The sequence below is a fragment of the Erinaceus europaeus genome, chromosome 17, assembly GCF_950295315.1.
Source record: "Erinaceus europaeus chromosome 17, mEriEur2.1, whole genome shotgun sequence".
Lineage (NCBI taxonomy): Eukaryota > Metazoa > Chordata > Mammalia > Eulipotyphla > Erinaceidae > Erinaceus > Erinaceus europaeus.
Window position 1 is genome coordinate 4325286 of NC_080178.1, and position 17090 is coordinate 4342375.

A 17090-nucleotide genomic window follows, 5' to 3' on the forward strand; every position below is an offset into this window, starting at 1 on the left:
AGACAGACACCTGCAGACCTGCTTCACCACCTGTGAAGCTTCCCCCCCTGCAGGTGGGGAGCCGGGGGCTCGAACCAAGATCCTTACCCAGGTCCTTGCGCTTTATGCCATGTGCGCTTAATCTGCTGCGCTACCATCTGGGCCCCCTTGTCACTTTATTTTAAGGAGGGAGAGAAAGATACAGAAAGACCAGAGCACAGCTCCGCGCTGACTGGACATGGGAGACTTAGGCATGGCATTGTTTTTACTGTAGAGCCATTATTCTGCCACCCAGACCCCAATTTTTTACTTTCTTTTATTTATGTATTGTCCCTTTTGTTGCCATTGTTGTTGTTGTTATTGTAGTTGATGTCGTCGTTGAGAGGAGGGAAGACAAGAGGGGGAGAGAAAGACAGACACCTGCAGACCTGCTTCACTGCTTGTGAAGCGACTCCCCTGCAGGTGGGGAGCTGGGGGTTCGAACTGGGATCCTTATGCCGGTCCTTGAGCTTTGCACCACAGCACTTAACCCGCTGCAATACCGCCCAACTCCCAGGAATCTTTTTTTTTTTAATATTAATTTTATTATATACAAGACAGTTTCACATGGGACATAGTGATAAGCTACTCAGGTACATAGAGTGCCTAGGATTGAGTAAAATGTCCTCACTGCCTGCCATCTTAGATGCAAATGCTCTTGGATTCCTGGAGCTGATAGCATTTTCAGAGTGCTGCATTGAGTGTAGTGTGGGTACTAGTGGGCATCTACTGGGCAGAATGGCAAGATGGCATGCCATCTGTAGCTTTTCCAAAGTAAGGGCAATATTCCTGGGCCCATCGACCAAAGGGAGTTTTTCCAGTAGCACTTAGGAGTTAAGATGGAAGTGGAAGAGGCACTTAGGTTCTGGAAACTGAAGACACGTGACTTACTCCTTTTTGGTTTTTAATTTTTTTATTTACAAATTATAATAAAGACAACCCCCTCCCGTCTCCCATCATGTCGTATCTCCAAACTTAGTGGCCAGTCACCTAACTCAAGTTGGATGTGCTAAGATCGACCCAGTCTGGAAAAGAGAAATTTCCCATGAGTGGTCATCCCACTTCCGGTTATCTTGTCCATCTCCAAAACTCTCTCCCTTTACACTGTCTGAACTGGAAGACGCTTTGAAGAGGCTTAAACCGGGAACAGCTGCTGGCTATGATAACATCACCCCAGAACTCATCCTTAACTTGGGTCCCGCGGCAAAGAAGTGGCTCACTACATTCCTGTCCCACATCTTGGAATCTGAGTCTATGCCCAAAGTTTGGCGTCGTGCGAAGATTATAGCGGTTTTGGAACCAAAGAAAGACCCAACACTGGCCACCAGCTATAGGCCAATTTCTCTCCTCTCTGTGTCTTACAGACTCCTTGAGAGGCTGCTTCTGTCACGTATTTCTCCTCTTACAGAGAAATTCCTACCACCCGCCCAAGCTGGTTTCCGCCCAGGAAGATCTACCTGCGAACGAGCCCTGGCCCTCTCAACTTACAGTGAAAATGGATTCCAGAAGAATTTAAAGACGGGTGTTGTCTTTGTTGATCTCACAGCAGCCTATGACACGGTCTGGCACCGTGGTCTCCTAGTCAAGATCTCAAGATGCCTGCCTCCATGGGTGGCCAACACTATATCGTTTCTTCTCCAAAACAGAAGATTCCGGGTGCATCTGGGTGACAAGTCTAGCAGATGGAGACTTGTCTCAAGTGGCCTCCCCCAGGGCTCTGTTCTGGCTCCTACGCTATTTAATATTTACATCAATGACCTCCCAGAAACTTCTTCAAGGAAGTTCATCTACACCGATGACATCTGATGTGCAACTCAGGCATCCAAGTTCGACATCCTCGAGGAAACATTCACGAAAGACATGTCTCTGATATCTGATGACTGTAAAAAATGGCAACTAATCCCTAGCACTGCAAAAACGGTATCATCTGTTTTCCATCTACACCATGCTTCGGCCTTGCGTGAGCTTAATGTGCAGCTTGGCGATACGAGAATCCGGCATGAAGCCCAGCCAGTCTATCTTGGCGTTACTCTCGATCGCACTCTGTCATTTCACGAACATCTCATAAAAACTGCAGCAAAGGTGGGCACGAGGAATAACATCATGGCAAGACTGGCCAGCTCCTCATGGGGCGCGAGCGCTTCCACACTACGATCATCATCTCTGGCATTATGCTATTCCACTGCAGAATACTGTGCCCCAGTATGGTTCCGTAGCCGCCATGTCCACTTGGTCGATTCCAAATTATATTCCTCCATGAGGATAATTTCTGGAACCATCCATTCCACCCCGGTTCCATGGCTGCCAGTTCTTAGCAACATCGCCCCGCCAGATATTCGTCGGGATGCGGCATCATCTAAGTTCATTTCCCACGTCTACGCTCGACCGGACCTGCCAATATACGCGGATATCTTCGCCCACTCTGCCCAACGCTTGACGTCTCATCACCCAATCTGGTCCCCTACGCCTACACTGAACTTCTCTGTTCCAGACTCTTGGAAACAGAGTTGGCAGTCAGCTGAGGTAAAGAACAAACACCTCATCACAGACCCCTGCAAGCGCCAACCCGGCTTTGACCTAGCACGTTATGACTGGGCCCTCCTCAATCGCTATCGAACAGGCCATGGCCGGTGCGCCGCTATGCTCCATCGCTGGGGAGCCAGAGACGACCCGAACTGCCCCTGCGGCTACAGACAGACTATGACCCACATAGTCAACGACTGCCACCTCTCCAGATTCAAAGGAGGTCTCGAAACTTTACATCAGGCTCAACCTGACGTTGTTGACTGGCTACGGAAGAAGGGCAAACGCTAGAAGAAGAATAATAAAGACAGAAATAGGGAGATAGAGGGATGGAAGGAAGTGAGGAAGGAAGGGAGACAAAGGGAGGCACCAGGACAAGTGCTGGTATAGCCTGTTAAGTGCACACATTACAGGGCTCAGGGACCTGGGTTCAAGCCCTAGTCCCCATCTGTAAGGGGGAAAAGCTTTATGAGTGGGTCTGTCTTTTTCTCCCTTTCCTTCTCTCTCCCCCTTTCTGTCTCTGCCTCCCCTCAATCTAGCTCTTTCTCTAGCCAATAAATAATAACTGTTTTTAAAAGACAGAGGAGGAGACACCTGCAGCTCCGCCACTTGTAAAGCTTCTTCCCGGCCTTGTGGGGACTAGGGGCTTGAGCCTGGGTCCTCAACATGATACCTCATGCATTTTAGCAGCTGCGCACAAGCCCCCTTGACTTAGACTCTGTTGTAATCTACTGAGTGGTCCACTAAGGCCTTTTGACTTGATTTCAGGACATCTTCCTCCGTCTCTGTTAGAAGACCTCTAATCATCCCCTTTCTAGCCCAGACAGAACAAAACCTGACACAATTCCCAGGGCAGATCTGCAGGGAAATCGTTACCGCCCGACTCCCAAATGTGGTTTTCTAGTGAAGCAACAAGAAACTCTTCAAGTCAATCAAAACAGTTGTTGGGGGCTGAAGGGTCTTGTCACAAGCGGTGAAGCAAGTCTGTAGGTGTCTCTATCTCTCTCACTCTATATCTCCCCCTCCTCTCGATTTCTCTCTGTCCTATCCAATAAAGAAAAAATAATGAATTGCAGGAGCAGTGGATTTGTAGTGCAGGCACGAGCCCCAGCGATAACGCTGGAGGCAAAAAAAAAAAAAAGTGTGTGGGAATAACCTTGTGACATCTCTGAAGCCCTACGTCTGTGTGTTGTTCTGGATCGTGTTGTCTGATCTTCCCTTTCAGACGAGGTAATTAAGTGCACGCTGTTTGTGAAGTGGGCAGCCCGCAATTAGCAGGAACAGGTCCAGTTGGAAAAGGGTTGTTTGCTCCATTCGGAGAGCCAGCTGGGGGGCTTCCGCTCTGGGCCCTTCATTTCCTGTGCCCTGATTCCCCCAACTCTGTCTGTAGGGAAAAGTGGCTGCACTTTAGAAGACTTGTGACGTGTGTGTGTGTGTGTGTGTGTGTGTGTGTGTGTGTGTGTGTGTGTCGGCAACCTTGGTCTTCCTGGGTGAGCTCCCTGCCTGCTTAGGAAATTCACCTAGTCCCCAAGCCTCCTCACATCTAGCCCTGCTTCCTGCCATGCTGCGGGCATGTGGAATTTTTCTCTCAGGAAATGAATAGTATTTCCTCTCTGGTAAACTTTGCAGTTGGTACCAACTATTTCTTTTTGCTTTTGACTGCAGTTAGACTCTATAAAGAGTTTGATGAGCCCTGGCTCCAACCTCTTGTCATGCTAATCCCAAGCAGCCAGGCCCAGACATGGGGATATCTCTTTACTGGCAGCCCCAAACTTGAACTCTGCAAGTTGTGGGAAATTCCATTCTCTGAGCACAAAGATCTTTTCCACCATGCAAGACTTTCTCCTGTGGTCCAGGGTGAGGAGAAGGAAGAGGAGTGAAAACAGCCCTTCATATGTGCATACATTTTGCTGATTAGAAAATTTCTTGGGGGTCGAGCTATAGCGCAGTGGTTAGTTAAGCGCATGTGGCACAAAGCGCAAGGAGTGGCATGAGGATCTCCATTCGAGCCCCGGCTCCCCACCTGCAGGGAAGTCACTTCACAGGCAGTGAAGCAAGTCTGCAGGTGTCTTTCTCTCCCTCTCTGTCTTTTCCTCCTCTCTCTATTTCTCTCTGTCCTATCCAAAAATGACGACATCAATAACAACAATAACTACAACAACAATAAAAAAAAAAAAACCAGCAACAAGGGTGACAGGGAAAATAAATAAATAAAAAAAGAACATTTCTTTTTTTTTTTAATTAAAGATTTTTAAAAATTTATTTGAGAGGTAAGAGGAGAAAGAACCAGACATCACTCTTGTACATGTGCTGCTGAGGATTGAACTCTGGACCTCATGTTTGAGAGTCCAGGGCTTGAGCCACTGCGCCACCTCCCGGACCACACAAAATTTCTTTAAATCTATTATCTTTTTTCTCTTCCTAGTAACTTGAGGGAGCAGAGTTGTAAAGTGATTAAGAGGGAGTCAGGCGGTAGTAGCACAGCGGGTTAAGCGCAGATGGCGCAAAGTGGTTAAGAGAGTGAAGTCTGGATTTACAGTGCTTCAGTTTGAATCCCACTTCCGTCATTTGCAGCTTTTGGAAGACTACTTCATCTCTCAGTTTCCTGAGTGTCACATTTATTCATTCATTCATTCATTTGCTTATTTATTTTTAATGAGAGAGCTACAGAGGGAAAGATGCAGAGACCAGAGCACTGCTTGTGGTGGTGCTGGAGATTGAACCTGAGACCGCAGAGCCTCAGGCTTGAAAGGCTTTTTGCATAATCATTTCGCTGTCTTCACAACTTCTGCCTGTCACATTTAGATAGATCTCCTTACAGGTTTGTCGTGAGGATTAAGTGAGGTAATTGTGCAAAACACCTAGAATAGAGCCCGCCAAAAAAAGCTGTCACTGTGTAAATAGAACAGAAGCCCAGAGAAACTAGTAGGGACAGTGGAGCTGATGGTTTTTCCAGGTAGAAAGAGTAAAGAGACCGCAGCACTGAAGCGTCCTTCCATCTGCGGGACCAGATGAACTTGGCAGCACACATGGGGTGGAGAGCAGGGCGCTCTCCAAGGGAGACACACCCAGATTGTTTTTTATATTTATTTATTTATTCCCTTTTGTTGCCCTTGTTTTATTGTTGTTGTTGTTGGATAGGACAGAGAGAAGTCGAAAGAGGAGGGAAAGACAGGAGGAGAAAAAGACACCTGCAGACCTGCTTCACTGCCTGTGAAGCAACTCCCCTGAAGGTGGGGAGCCAGGGCCTCGAACCGGGATCCTTATGCCGGTCCTTGCACTTTGCATCATGTGCACTTAACCCACTGTGCTGCCGCTGGACTCCCCCCAGATTGTTTTTACGGTGTGACTGGTCTGCTTCATTGTGGCTGTCTCTGAAGTCAGCTGTTTTACATTTTACATAACAAGCTTTGATCCCCAGGAATGCTGGAACGCCTACTCTTATTATATACTATTTGAACTCTCACATGAAGAGACAGAAAGTACAGAATTTATGATCTCAACTTTACAAATAAAGAGACCAAAAGGCCTAGTGAGTCCTAGTGACTAAGAAAATCATGGTGCTTTTCACTCCTTCTGCTGGGAGAACCTTAGCACCATGCTGTCTCCCTTTCTCCTCTGTCTCCATCAGGAAACTGGCCTGGAGAGAAAGAAAGGGAGGGAGGGAGAGACGAGGGAAGGTCTGAGGTATTCTTTGAGACCACCGGCAGGGCAGACATTAGTGTACCCAGCTGTTGGCTGCACTGACGGGCCGGGAAGTGTACCAGTCCTGTCACTTCATCAGCAGCAGAGTTGTTCCTAATTGTGCGTCCTTTTGACTCCTTAGGGATTGGCCATGTGCCCTTGTCACACTGGCCCTGAATTCGGTGAGTGGAAGCAAGGGAGGAGAGCAGACTCCAGGAATATTTCAGAAATGGATGTAATCCCACCCAGGCCCTTGGCTCACTAGCTGTTAGCATCACCCGTTTTACAGCAGAGGAAGTGGTTTGTACAGTGTTGTAAATGCAGAGACCATCTCAGCCCCCCCCCCCCCCCCCCAGCTCTCCTCCCGCAGAGGCACAGTGGTCCTGGGGGTTTAGACTCTTTTAAGGAGAGCACCGCCCAGCTCTGGTTTCTAGTGGTGATGGGGATTGAAGCTGAGCCCTTGGAGTCTCAGACGTGGAAGTCTTTTTGCAGAACTGCTATGCTGCCTACACCACCCAGTCCAGATGCAGCAGAACTGAACCTGGCATAGAAGCAGTGGTGCTAGGTATTAGATGTTTTGTTCATGAAAAGATACTGTAAGGGGGCCAGGCAGTAGCGCACTTGGTTAAGCGCACATATCACCATTTCAGGATCTAGGTTCGAGCCCCCCCCCCACTCCCTACCTGTAGGGAGGATGCTTCATAAGCATTGAAGTAGGTCTGCAGCTGTCTTTCTCTCTCCCTCTCTTTTTTATTTTTATTTATTTTTCATTTTTTAAATTTCCATTTTTGCCCTTGTTTTTTATTGTTGTTGTAGTTATTGATGTCGTCATTGTTAGATAGGACAGCGAGAAATGGAGAGAGGAGGGGAAGACAGAGAGAGGGAGAGAAAGAGAGACTTGCAGACCTGCTTCACTGCCTGTGAAGCGACTACCCTGCAGGTGGAGAGCCGGGGGCTCGAACCGGGATCCTTACGCCAGTCGTTGTACTTTGCGCCCCATGCGCTTAACCTGCTGCGCTACCACCCGACTCCTTTTTTTTTTTTTTTTTTTGTTAACCAGAGCACTGTACAGCTGTGGCTGATGGTGGTCGGGGGCTTGAATCTGGGACTTTTGGAAACTCAAGCATGATAATCCCTATGCAGAACTATTAAGCTATATATCTCTGCCCTTCTCTCTCCCTCTCTGTCTTTCCCTTCCCTTTCAATTTCTGTCTAGAAAAAAAACAAACAAACCATTCATGGAAAAATGGTTGCCAGGAGCAGTGGGTTCATAGTGCCAGCGCTGAGCCCCAGTGATAATGCTGGTGGCAATTAAAAAAAAAACTGCTATTCGAGCCCCGGCTCCCCACCTGCAGGGAAGTCGTTGCACAGGCAGTGAAGCAGGTCTGCAGGTGTCTATCTTTCTCTCCCCCTCTCTGTCTTCCCCTCCTCTCTCCATTTCTCTCTGCCCTATCCAAAAATGACAACATCAATAACAATAATAACTACAACAATAAAAAAAAAAAAAAACAAGGGCAACAAAAGGGAATAAATAAATATTTTTTTAAAAAGAGAAAAAGTGCTATAAGGGGGGCGGGCTGTGATGCATCCTGTAGCGCGCACACATTACATGGCACAAAGACCTGGGTTCGAGCCCCGGCCCCCACCTGCAGGGTAGGAAGTTTCACAAGCAGTGAAGCAGGGTTGTAGTGTGTGTGTTTGTGTCCATCTGTCCCTCCCCCATCTTCCCCTTCCCTCTCAACTTCTTTCTGTCTCTACCCCTACAGAAATAAAATAGAAGAGCATACAGATTGGGTGGACCATCTTTACCGTATATGCGGCATCTCTAACTGTCTCATTGTTCTCTGTGATCTTTGTTCTTTATTCAGGCTACTATTTGGAAGCAATGAATTTAAAGCCCTTTACCTACCCATTTCCAGAGACAAGATTTCTTCATGCAGGGACCAGCGTGTATAAATTCAAGATCAGATACGGCAACAATATCAGGTAATGTTTCTGTCAGTCGAGTAGACTTTGTGTGACTACCCCCAATGCAGAAGACTGGCTGAAATAGCACCTGGTAGGAGTGGGGCGCCAGGGATTGAACTTAAGACCTTATACACGGGACACACAGCTTTAAATGCTGCGTGACACATCTGACTTCCCAGGGAGCTCATACTTTCACATGTTTGACTTGTGTCAGTTTCAGAATTAGTGATGAAAAACTTTTGAAATGTTAGTTTCAAAAAAAAAAAAACCCTTGGGGCTGGGCATTGGCACACCTGGTTGAGTGCACCTGTTATAATGTGTAAGGACCTGAGTTCAAGCCCCCCAACCCCACTTGCAAGGGCGGTGGTGAAGCAGTGCTGCAGGTATCTCTCTGTCTCTCTCTCAATTTCAATTTCAATCTTCTTAATTTCTGGCTATCTTTATCCAATAAATAAAGATAATTTTAAAATAAAAAAAAATCAAGAACCTTTGCATTTTAAAATTTTTAAATATTTATTCACTTTTGTTGCCCTTGTTTTATTGTTGTAGTTACTATTGGTGTCGTTGTTGGATAGGACAGAAAGAAATGGAGAGAGGAGGGGAAGACAGAGAGGGGGAGAGAAAGACAGACACCTGCAGACCTGCTTCACCACCTGTGAAGCGACTCCCCTGCAGGTGGGGAGCCGGGGGCTCGAACCGGGATCCTTATGCTGGTCCTTGTACCTTGCGCCATGTGCACTTAATGCGCTGCACTACCGCCCGACTCCCATCCCTTTGCATTTTTATAAATACTAAGGATCCCCGTAGATTTTGAGTATGTGGGATATACCTGTCACTATTTAGAAAAAGTCAAACGGAAGAATAAAATGTTGACCATGTTAATTTTGAGAGATTGTTTTTAGATGAAATGTTAACAGATTAAGTGGCCCCAAGGTGACATGACAGAGCCCAGGATTTCCACTCCCTGGCACTGTATGTGCCAGAGTGACACTCTAGTTATCTTAATCTCATTAATAAAGGGTTTGTTTTGTTTTGTTTTGTTTTGTTTGCCATCAGGGTTATTTCTGGGGCTCAGTGTCTGCATGACTTCACTGATCTTGTCAATTTTACATTTTTCTTTTTGAAGGAGAATGAAGAGAGAAATGGGGAGAGGGAAAGAGAGAGAGGAGAGACAAATGCAGCTCAGCTTATGAAGCTCCTCCCCTTCAAGGTAGTACCAGGGACTTGAACTTGGTCCTCACACATGGTGGTGAGTGTGTGCTCTACCAGGTGCACCACTACCCAGCCCCGATTGGTTAGTTGGTTTGTCACTTTTTGCTAGAGCGCTGCTCAACTCTGTCTTGTGGTGGCTCCGGGGATCGACACTGAGACCCCTGGAACCTTAAGCCTGAAAGTCTGTTGTACTCCTGGCGGCACTGTCTCCACACCCAGTAAGTATTTAGAGACAGAACCAGAGCATCTGGTACATACACCACCGGGAGTCAAACAGAGGACCCTGTGCCCATGAGTCTGACTTTTTTTCTTTTTTTGCCTCCAGGGTTATCACTGGGGCTCGGTGCCTACACTATGAATCCACTGCTCCTAGAGGCCATTTTTCCCACTTTGTTGCCCTTGTTGTAGTTGTTATTGTTGTTATAGCTGTTGTTGTTGTTGGATAGGACAGAGAAGTTGAGAGAGGGAGGGGAAGACAGAAAGGAGGAAAGACAGACACCTGCAGACCTGCTTCACTGCTTGTGAAGCGACCCCCTGCAGGTGGGGAGCCGGGGGCTTGAACCAGGATCCTTACACTGGTCCTTGCATGAATCTGACATCTTATCCACTACACCACATCCTGCACTTCCCAGTCTGTATGTATGTATGTATTAATTGGGAAGAAAAAGCCTAATAAAAATAGCTAGAGGGCCAGGAGGTGGCTCACCTCAGAGAGCACACACTTCACCACATTCAAGGACTTGCGTCTGAGCCCCGCGCTTCCACATGGGATATTGTATGGGATGGGAGCTTCCCAAGAGATGAAGGTGCCTCTCTTCCTTCTGTCTCTCTCACCCCTCTCTGCCTTTCGCCTTCTACCTGAAAAAATATTTATGTTCTGGGGCCAAGCGGTGGTGCACCTGGTTAAGCTCACACACTACTGTCCGTAAGTACGCAGGTCCAAGCCCCCTAGTCCCTGCCTGAAGTACAAAAGCTTCATGAGTGGTGAAGCAGGGCTGCAAATGTCTCTCTGTCTCTCTTATCTCCCTTGCCCTCTTACTTTACCTCTGTCTATTCAATAATAAATTTAATTTAATTTAATTTTAAAAGTCTTAAAGGGCAGAGGGTAGATAGCATGATGGTTATGCAAACAGACGCTCATGCCTGAGGCTCCAAAGTCCTCGCACCACCATGAGCCAGAGATGAACAGTGCTCTGGTAAAAAAAAAAAAATTTTTTTTTTAAGTTTTTAAAAATGCATACATTCCACTGGGAGTGGTGGAACTGTGCAGCCCTGCACTCTAGCGAAGCCCTGTGGCTGGGTAAAAAGCTCTGTCTAGCTTTTGAATAAACGAGATGATTGCCATCGTTTACGTTCCTGGGATTTACCTACAAATGCAAAAATGGTTCAACAAAAGCCAACAATGTAATTGTTCATAAAACAAATTGTTCATAGCTCATCTCAATTCATGTGGAAAAATGAGGTTCTAAGTTTGATCCCCAGCAGTGCATGTACTAGCGTGATGCTCTTTCTCTCTTCCATGAATAAATACATGAATTGGGCCAAGGAGGCAACTCACCAGTCTCTTGTAGGCGCAGGGTTGTGAGTTTATTCTCCAGCACTGCACCAGGATTCGGGGGATGGGGATGGGGGTGGGGGAGAAACCCTCACAGCTAATGTACTCAGTGGTGAAAACTTAAAGCTTTTCCTTCAAGAGCAGCAGCAAGATAGGGATATTCTCCTTTGCCACTTCTATTCAACATAGCACTGTAGCTCTACCCAGATTAATCAGTCCAGAAAAAATAAATCATGTGAGTTGGAAAGGGAGAAGTGAATTGTCACTCTTTGAAGATGGTACATCTCGTGTAGAAACTAAAGAATTGGGGTCGAGCGGTGGTGCACCTGGTTGAGCACACATGTTACAGTGCGCAAGGACCTGGGTTCAAGTCCCCAGTCGCTACCTCAGGTGCTTTGTAAGTGGTGAGGCAGGACTGCAGGTGTCTCTGTTTCTCTTCCTCTCTCCCTCCCTTCCTCTGAATTTCTGGCTGTCTCTATCCAATAAGTAAATAAAGATTACAGAATGATAGATAGATAGGTAGATACCCAGAGTATTGCTTGGCTCTGGCTTAAGGTGGTGCAGGGGATTGAACCTGGGACTTTGGAGCCTCAGGCCGGAGAATCTCTTTGCATAACCATTATGCTGTTTACCCCCACCCATAAAAGATTTTTCAAAACTTAAACTTAAAAAAAAGAAAACTAAAGAATCTACAAAATCTACAAAAAATAAACAAAAACCTTAAGGCTGGTGGGCAGATTCATTATAGCTGCAAGGTGCCACACAATCACACAAATATCACTTGTATTGATATAATATAAGCAGCAAACAGACTAGTAAGAAAACCATTTAAAAGCTGGAGTGATAACTCAGTTTGCTAGAGCGCGGAACCTGCATGTCTGCAGCCCCAGAAACACAGGTGTGCTCCTTGGTCCCACATATGTAAGAGCTGAGTTATGCTCTGGCATCTCTTACACACAATAAAATCATTTAAAATTTTTAAAAAATATTTATTTATTTAATTTATTCCCTTTTTGTTGCCCTTGTTTTATTGTTGATGTTGTTGGATAGGACAGAGAGAAATGGAGAGAGGAGGGGAAGACAGGGAGAGACAGACAGACACCTGCAGCCCTGCTTCACTGCCTGTGAAGCAACCCCCCTGCAGGTGGGGAGTCAGGGGCTCGAACCGGAATCTTTACATCAGTCCTTGCGCTTCGCACCATGTGCACTTAACCCATCGCACTACCACCCGACTCCCAATAAAATCTTTTTTTTTTTTTTTTTAAAGAGTGTACTTAGGAAGGTGCCTGCCGAGCACACGTCTGATTCAAGCTCCAAGGCCCACAACCTGGGGGCGCGCTCTAGTGCTGTGGTGTCTCCTCTGTCTGGGAAAGAGAAAACCAGATTGGTAAGACCCTGGCAACAAAAGCCCACCATTTACAGGGGCCCAGTGGTGGTGCACTGGGTTAAGTGCACTTTACCATGCGTAAGGACCTGGGTTCAAGCCCCCGGTCCCTACTTGCGGGGAGATTCACAAGTGGCGGAGCAGGGTTGCAATTTTCTCCTTCCCTCCATCCTTCCCAGTGACCCCATTGCCTCTTGATTTCTCTCTATCTGTCCAATAAAATTAGTAAGTAAAAAAACCAATCCATCTGTGATGGTATCACAGATATTCTTGGCAAGAAATTGTAAGCAAGGAAGCATAAGATTTTTACACTGAAAAAAAAAACTCTCAAAGTCACCAAAGATCCAAATAAACAGACTAATAATATACCCATGGGTTAAAAGGTGTGTACTTAAAGCAATCTATAGATGCAGTGTAATTTCCATCAAAACCCCAATGGCATATTTTGAAAAAGAAAAAAAGGGGGCCACAAATCTACCCAAAAAGTCATCTAGGATTTCAAGGGTCACGAGCAGCCAAAAGTTGGAAGACACACTCCCCAGTTAGGAGCTTCCTACAAAGCTGCAAGTAATTCGAAGTATGATGTTTGCACAAGGACAAACATTTAGAACCATAGACTAGAACAAGAGCCCAGGAATAAACTCTCAGATCTGTGGGTGACTGATTTCCAGGTAGTCAAGTAATATCTTTCTATAATTTAGAAATAGTAAAGCCAGAGGCTGGGGAAATAACTCAGCCGCTAAATAGAGGCCTTACCTGCCTAAGGCCTCAGTCTGATTGATCCCTGGTGCTAAAGGAGTGCCCTGTCTGTATTTGTTTTCTCTCTCATACAGTTCTCATACAATTTAAAAATAAATAGCTTTAACGCCAAAACCACTTAAAAGGGAAGGAAAACAACAACAAAAGCAAACAAACAAAAAGAACAGTGTCACGTCTGGGAGGTGGCGCAGTGGGTAGGGCACGGACTCAAACGTGAGGTCCTGAGTTCGATCCCTGGCAACACGTACCAGAGTGATGTCTGGTTCTTTCTCTCTCCTGTCTTTCTCATTAAAAAATAAATCTTAAAAAAAAAAAAAAAAGAACTGTCTCCAGGAAATGGTCTGGGAAGACTGAATGCTCACATGTAGAAAAGAGAAGTTGGGGGGCACACATGACAGTGCGCAAGGACCCAGGTTCAAGCCCCTGGTCCCCACCTATGGGGGAAAGCTTCACAAGTGGTGAAGCAGGGCTGCAGGTGTCTGTCTGTCTCTCTCCCTCTCTATCTCCCTCTCCCATCTCAGTTTCTCTCTGTCCAATAATAAGTAAATAAAATTATTTGAAAAGAGAAATTTATAAAAATTAAAAAAAGAGAGTGTGAGAGAAAGAAGTTAGGCCCTTACTTTGCTCAGTCTCCAAAAGTTAGCTAAAAACACACCAAACCGTTTAAGAGCTAATGCTGCTGTGCGCGTGGTGTCACTGCATTGCTTTTGTAGTAGCCCAACTGTGGAGGCAATCCCGATGGCCACTGGCAGGTGAGAAGTTAGGGAGGCGCTGTGTGGAGACAGGTTCGACTCCGCTGGAAGCCATGATGGGTCTCCGCTGCTACAGTGTGGACGGAATTCGGAGGAGTCCTGTTAAGGGAAATAAGCCAGAGCGGACAAATACGGTGTGATCTCAGAAGTGGGAAGAGAGAAGGAGGGACAAAGGGAGGAGGTGGCAGGCAGTGGCACATCCTGCTGAACGCACATGTTACCGCGTGAACCCAGGTTCGAGTCCTTAGTCCTCATTTGCTTGGGGAAGCTTCACAAGCGGTGAGGTAGTGCTGCAAGTCAGCCTCGCTGGGTCTGTCCATCTGTCTCTCTTCCTCTCTCTCCCCTCAGTGTCTTTCTGTCTGATCACATGATGGCTGCTAGGAGCTATGGAGTCATCATGCAGGCACTGGAGCCCAGCAATAACCCGACCTGCAACAAAGAAATAAATTAAAAGGAAGGAAGAAAAAATACAGGGTAAAACTTATACAGGATCTGTGACACAGCATCAAAGCCTTCTGTTCATTTCTGTGAAATATCAGATACCCAAACCGGAATAGAAACCAATTGTATGAGCTGAGGACATTCAAGTCAAATGCCAGTCCGCAGCAAAGGCTGTGATGAGCTTGCAGTGCTAGCTGTCAGTTGTACAGTGCTTTTCCTCAGTACAGCCATGGCATTTTAGCCTGGACTTCAGTCTCACCACACCACACGGTGTATTTAGAAAGCGTGTATTAGGTCGAGGTTTTGTGAAATTACTGATTTTTGTGTTGCTTGCTCGGAAACAATGAGTCACCGGGTGGTGGTGCCATCGAAGCCTGCCCACACAAGTTTGCTCGCCTTTCTCATCAGTAAATAAGTCTTCCCTTAAATCCTGGGGCTTGGTGGTGGCGTATCTGGTTGAGCGCACATGTTACAATGTGCAAGGGCCTGGGTTTGAGCCCCTGGCCCCCACCTGCATGGGGAAAGCTTCATGAGTGGTGAAACCATGCTGCAGGTGTCTCTCTGTCACTCTCCTTCTCAAATCTCTACCTCTATCTCCTCCATCCTCTCAATTTCTGGCTGTCTCTATCCAATAAGCTAATAAAGATAATAAAAAATTTTTAAAGGGAGTCAGGCGGTAGTGCAGCGGGTTAAGCACACGTAGCACAAAGCACAAGGACCGGCACAAGGATCCCAGTTCGAGCCCCATGCTTCCCACCTGCAGGGGAGTCGCTTCGCAGGCGGTGAAGCAGGTCTGCAGGTGTCTGTCTTTCTCTCCCCCTCTCTGTCTTCCCCTCCTCTCTCCATTTCTCTCTGTCCTATCCAACAACGACATTAATAACAACAATAATAATAACTACAACAACAAAACAACAAGGGCAACAAAAGGGAATAAATAAATATTAAAAAGGGAGTTGGGCTGTAGCGCAGTGGATTAAGTGCACGTGGCGCAAAGCGCAAGGACCGATGGAAGAATCCGGTTCGAGCCCCCGGCTCCCCGCCTGCAGGAGAGTCGCTTCACAGGCCGTGAAGCAGGTCTGCAGGTGTCTTTCTCTCCCCCTCTCTGTCTTCCCCTCCTCTCTCGATTTCTCTCTGGCCTATCCAACAACAATGACATCAATAACAACAATAATAACAACTACAACAACAACAAGGTCAACAAAAAGGAAATAAATAAATACCCATAAAACCTTTAAAAATAATTAGAAAGAAAGAAATCCTGAATACAACAGTTTCTTCCCAGGTGTGGCGGTAGACACGACTAAACTTCTGGTGCCGCTGCCTGCAGCTCGCTCAGTCTGTGCTGCAGCCTGTTGCCTTTGCTTCTACACTAGTGACTACCGGCATCGGTTTACACTTTTGTATCATGACAATGTCTTTGCCTTTAAAACCTGCTCACAAGGGTTTTGTTTGTTTTTAACAGAGCGCTGCTCTGCTCTGACTCATGGTGGTGTGGGGGATTGAACCTGAGACTCAGGTATGAGAGTCTCGAGAGCATAACCATTATGCCATTTCCCCACCCCTTGAAAGGGCTCCTTAGGGCTCCAGTACAGCTGATCTAACAGCAAGTCACTGGCTTGTGTAGCACAACTGGGAAGTGCTGGTGACACCGTCGTGGGCCAGGTGTCAGGTGCAGCCCCTAAGTGGTCACCGGGTCAGCACATAACTGTCTAGTCATGATGCTTCATTCAGCTCAGCAGAAATGTCATTTTTGCTTTACGGGAGTCTGTCTCTAGGACTCTCCTCTTGACTGACTCTTGTTTATTTGTCTTCTAGAGGGGAAGAGATAGAAAATAAAGAAGTCATATTCCAGGAACTGGAGGTAGGGAAAGAATGAAATGATTTCTGGAAAACTTGAATCTGAAAAACCAAACAATGTCACATTATGTGAATTTTAATTCTCTTCCTACAAACGGAGTCACAACTTCCGCTTGATTATTTGATTTCTCCTAAACATGTTTCCTCTGCAAGGAAACGTTAACTGTTTTTCCAAGGAAACTCCAAGCTTTTATCCTTTCTCGGTTCTCCTAGTTGAAGTGCCAGCTCCTTTGAGGCCGGGAGTTAATTCTGACTCCACAAGAGATCCCAGCTGTGCCAGCTCTCTGTGGCAGCTGGCAGAGAGGACGCTTCCGGAGAGGTACCGCTTCCAGGGGTCTGGGAAACTTCACTGTCCCAGCCGCTGCCTGGTACTTGACGTTCAGGAAACTCACTGTAAATACACAGACAAGGCTGTTGTGTCTTCAGTTTAATTGGAAACATTTGCAACTGCTTTATTCCCACTTCATTTTCATTCCTTTTCAACCCAGATCCTCAGAAGACTGAGCTGGTAGACACACTTGCAAATTGGCAAAAGTGTTTGTCAGAAGAGTTCAGGATTCTGGGGACTGGCTCTGAATTCCAGCCCTGGTTGAGCCACTAATTTGCTGTGTGACCCTCAGCAAATAACTCACGGGCCTTAACTGTGTCTTACTGTGTGACTTTACTGTGTGACTGTGTGTCTTACTGTGTCTTACTGTGTGACTTTAGGCCGGATACCTACTGACCTGTTGAGACTGGTGAGGATTAGAAACAGACGGGAGAGGCATGCTGCATTCATTGTAGGAATAAAGGGCGAACTTGCCTCTGACTGGAATTTGGCAGCACGTGTTGCCTCAGACAGTTTGTTAAAAAATGTTCACTTGGGGGTTGGACGGTAGCAAAGCGGGTTAAGCGCACATGCGCCAAGCGCAAGGACCAGAGTAAGAATTCCGGTTCG

The 17090-nt window shown here is 46.5% G+C and overlaps 1 protein-coding gene across 2 annotated transcripts in view; it reads left to right on the forward strand.

Annotated features, from left to right (window-relative positions):
* The window catches only part of MAJIN (membrane anchored junction protein), a 51426-nt gene that overhangs the window by 23264 nt on the left and 11072 nt on the right, over window positions 1-17090 (forward strand). For both annotated transcript variants that reach the window (XM_060176161.1, XM_060176162.1), the window contains exons 4-5: window positions 8094-8211; window positions 16112-16157. In XM_060176161.1, coding sequence (XP_060032144.1) covers window positions 8094-8211; window positions 16112-16157 — 164 coding nt within the window. The remainder of the gene's footprint in view (window positions 1-8093; window positions 8212-16111; window positions 16158-17090) is intronic.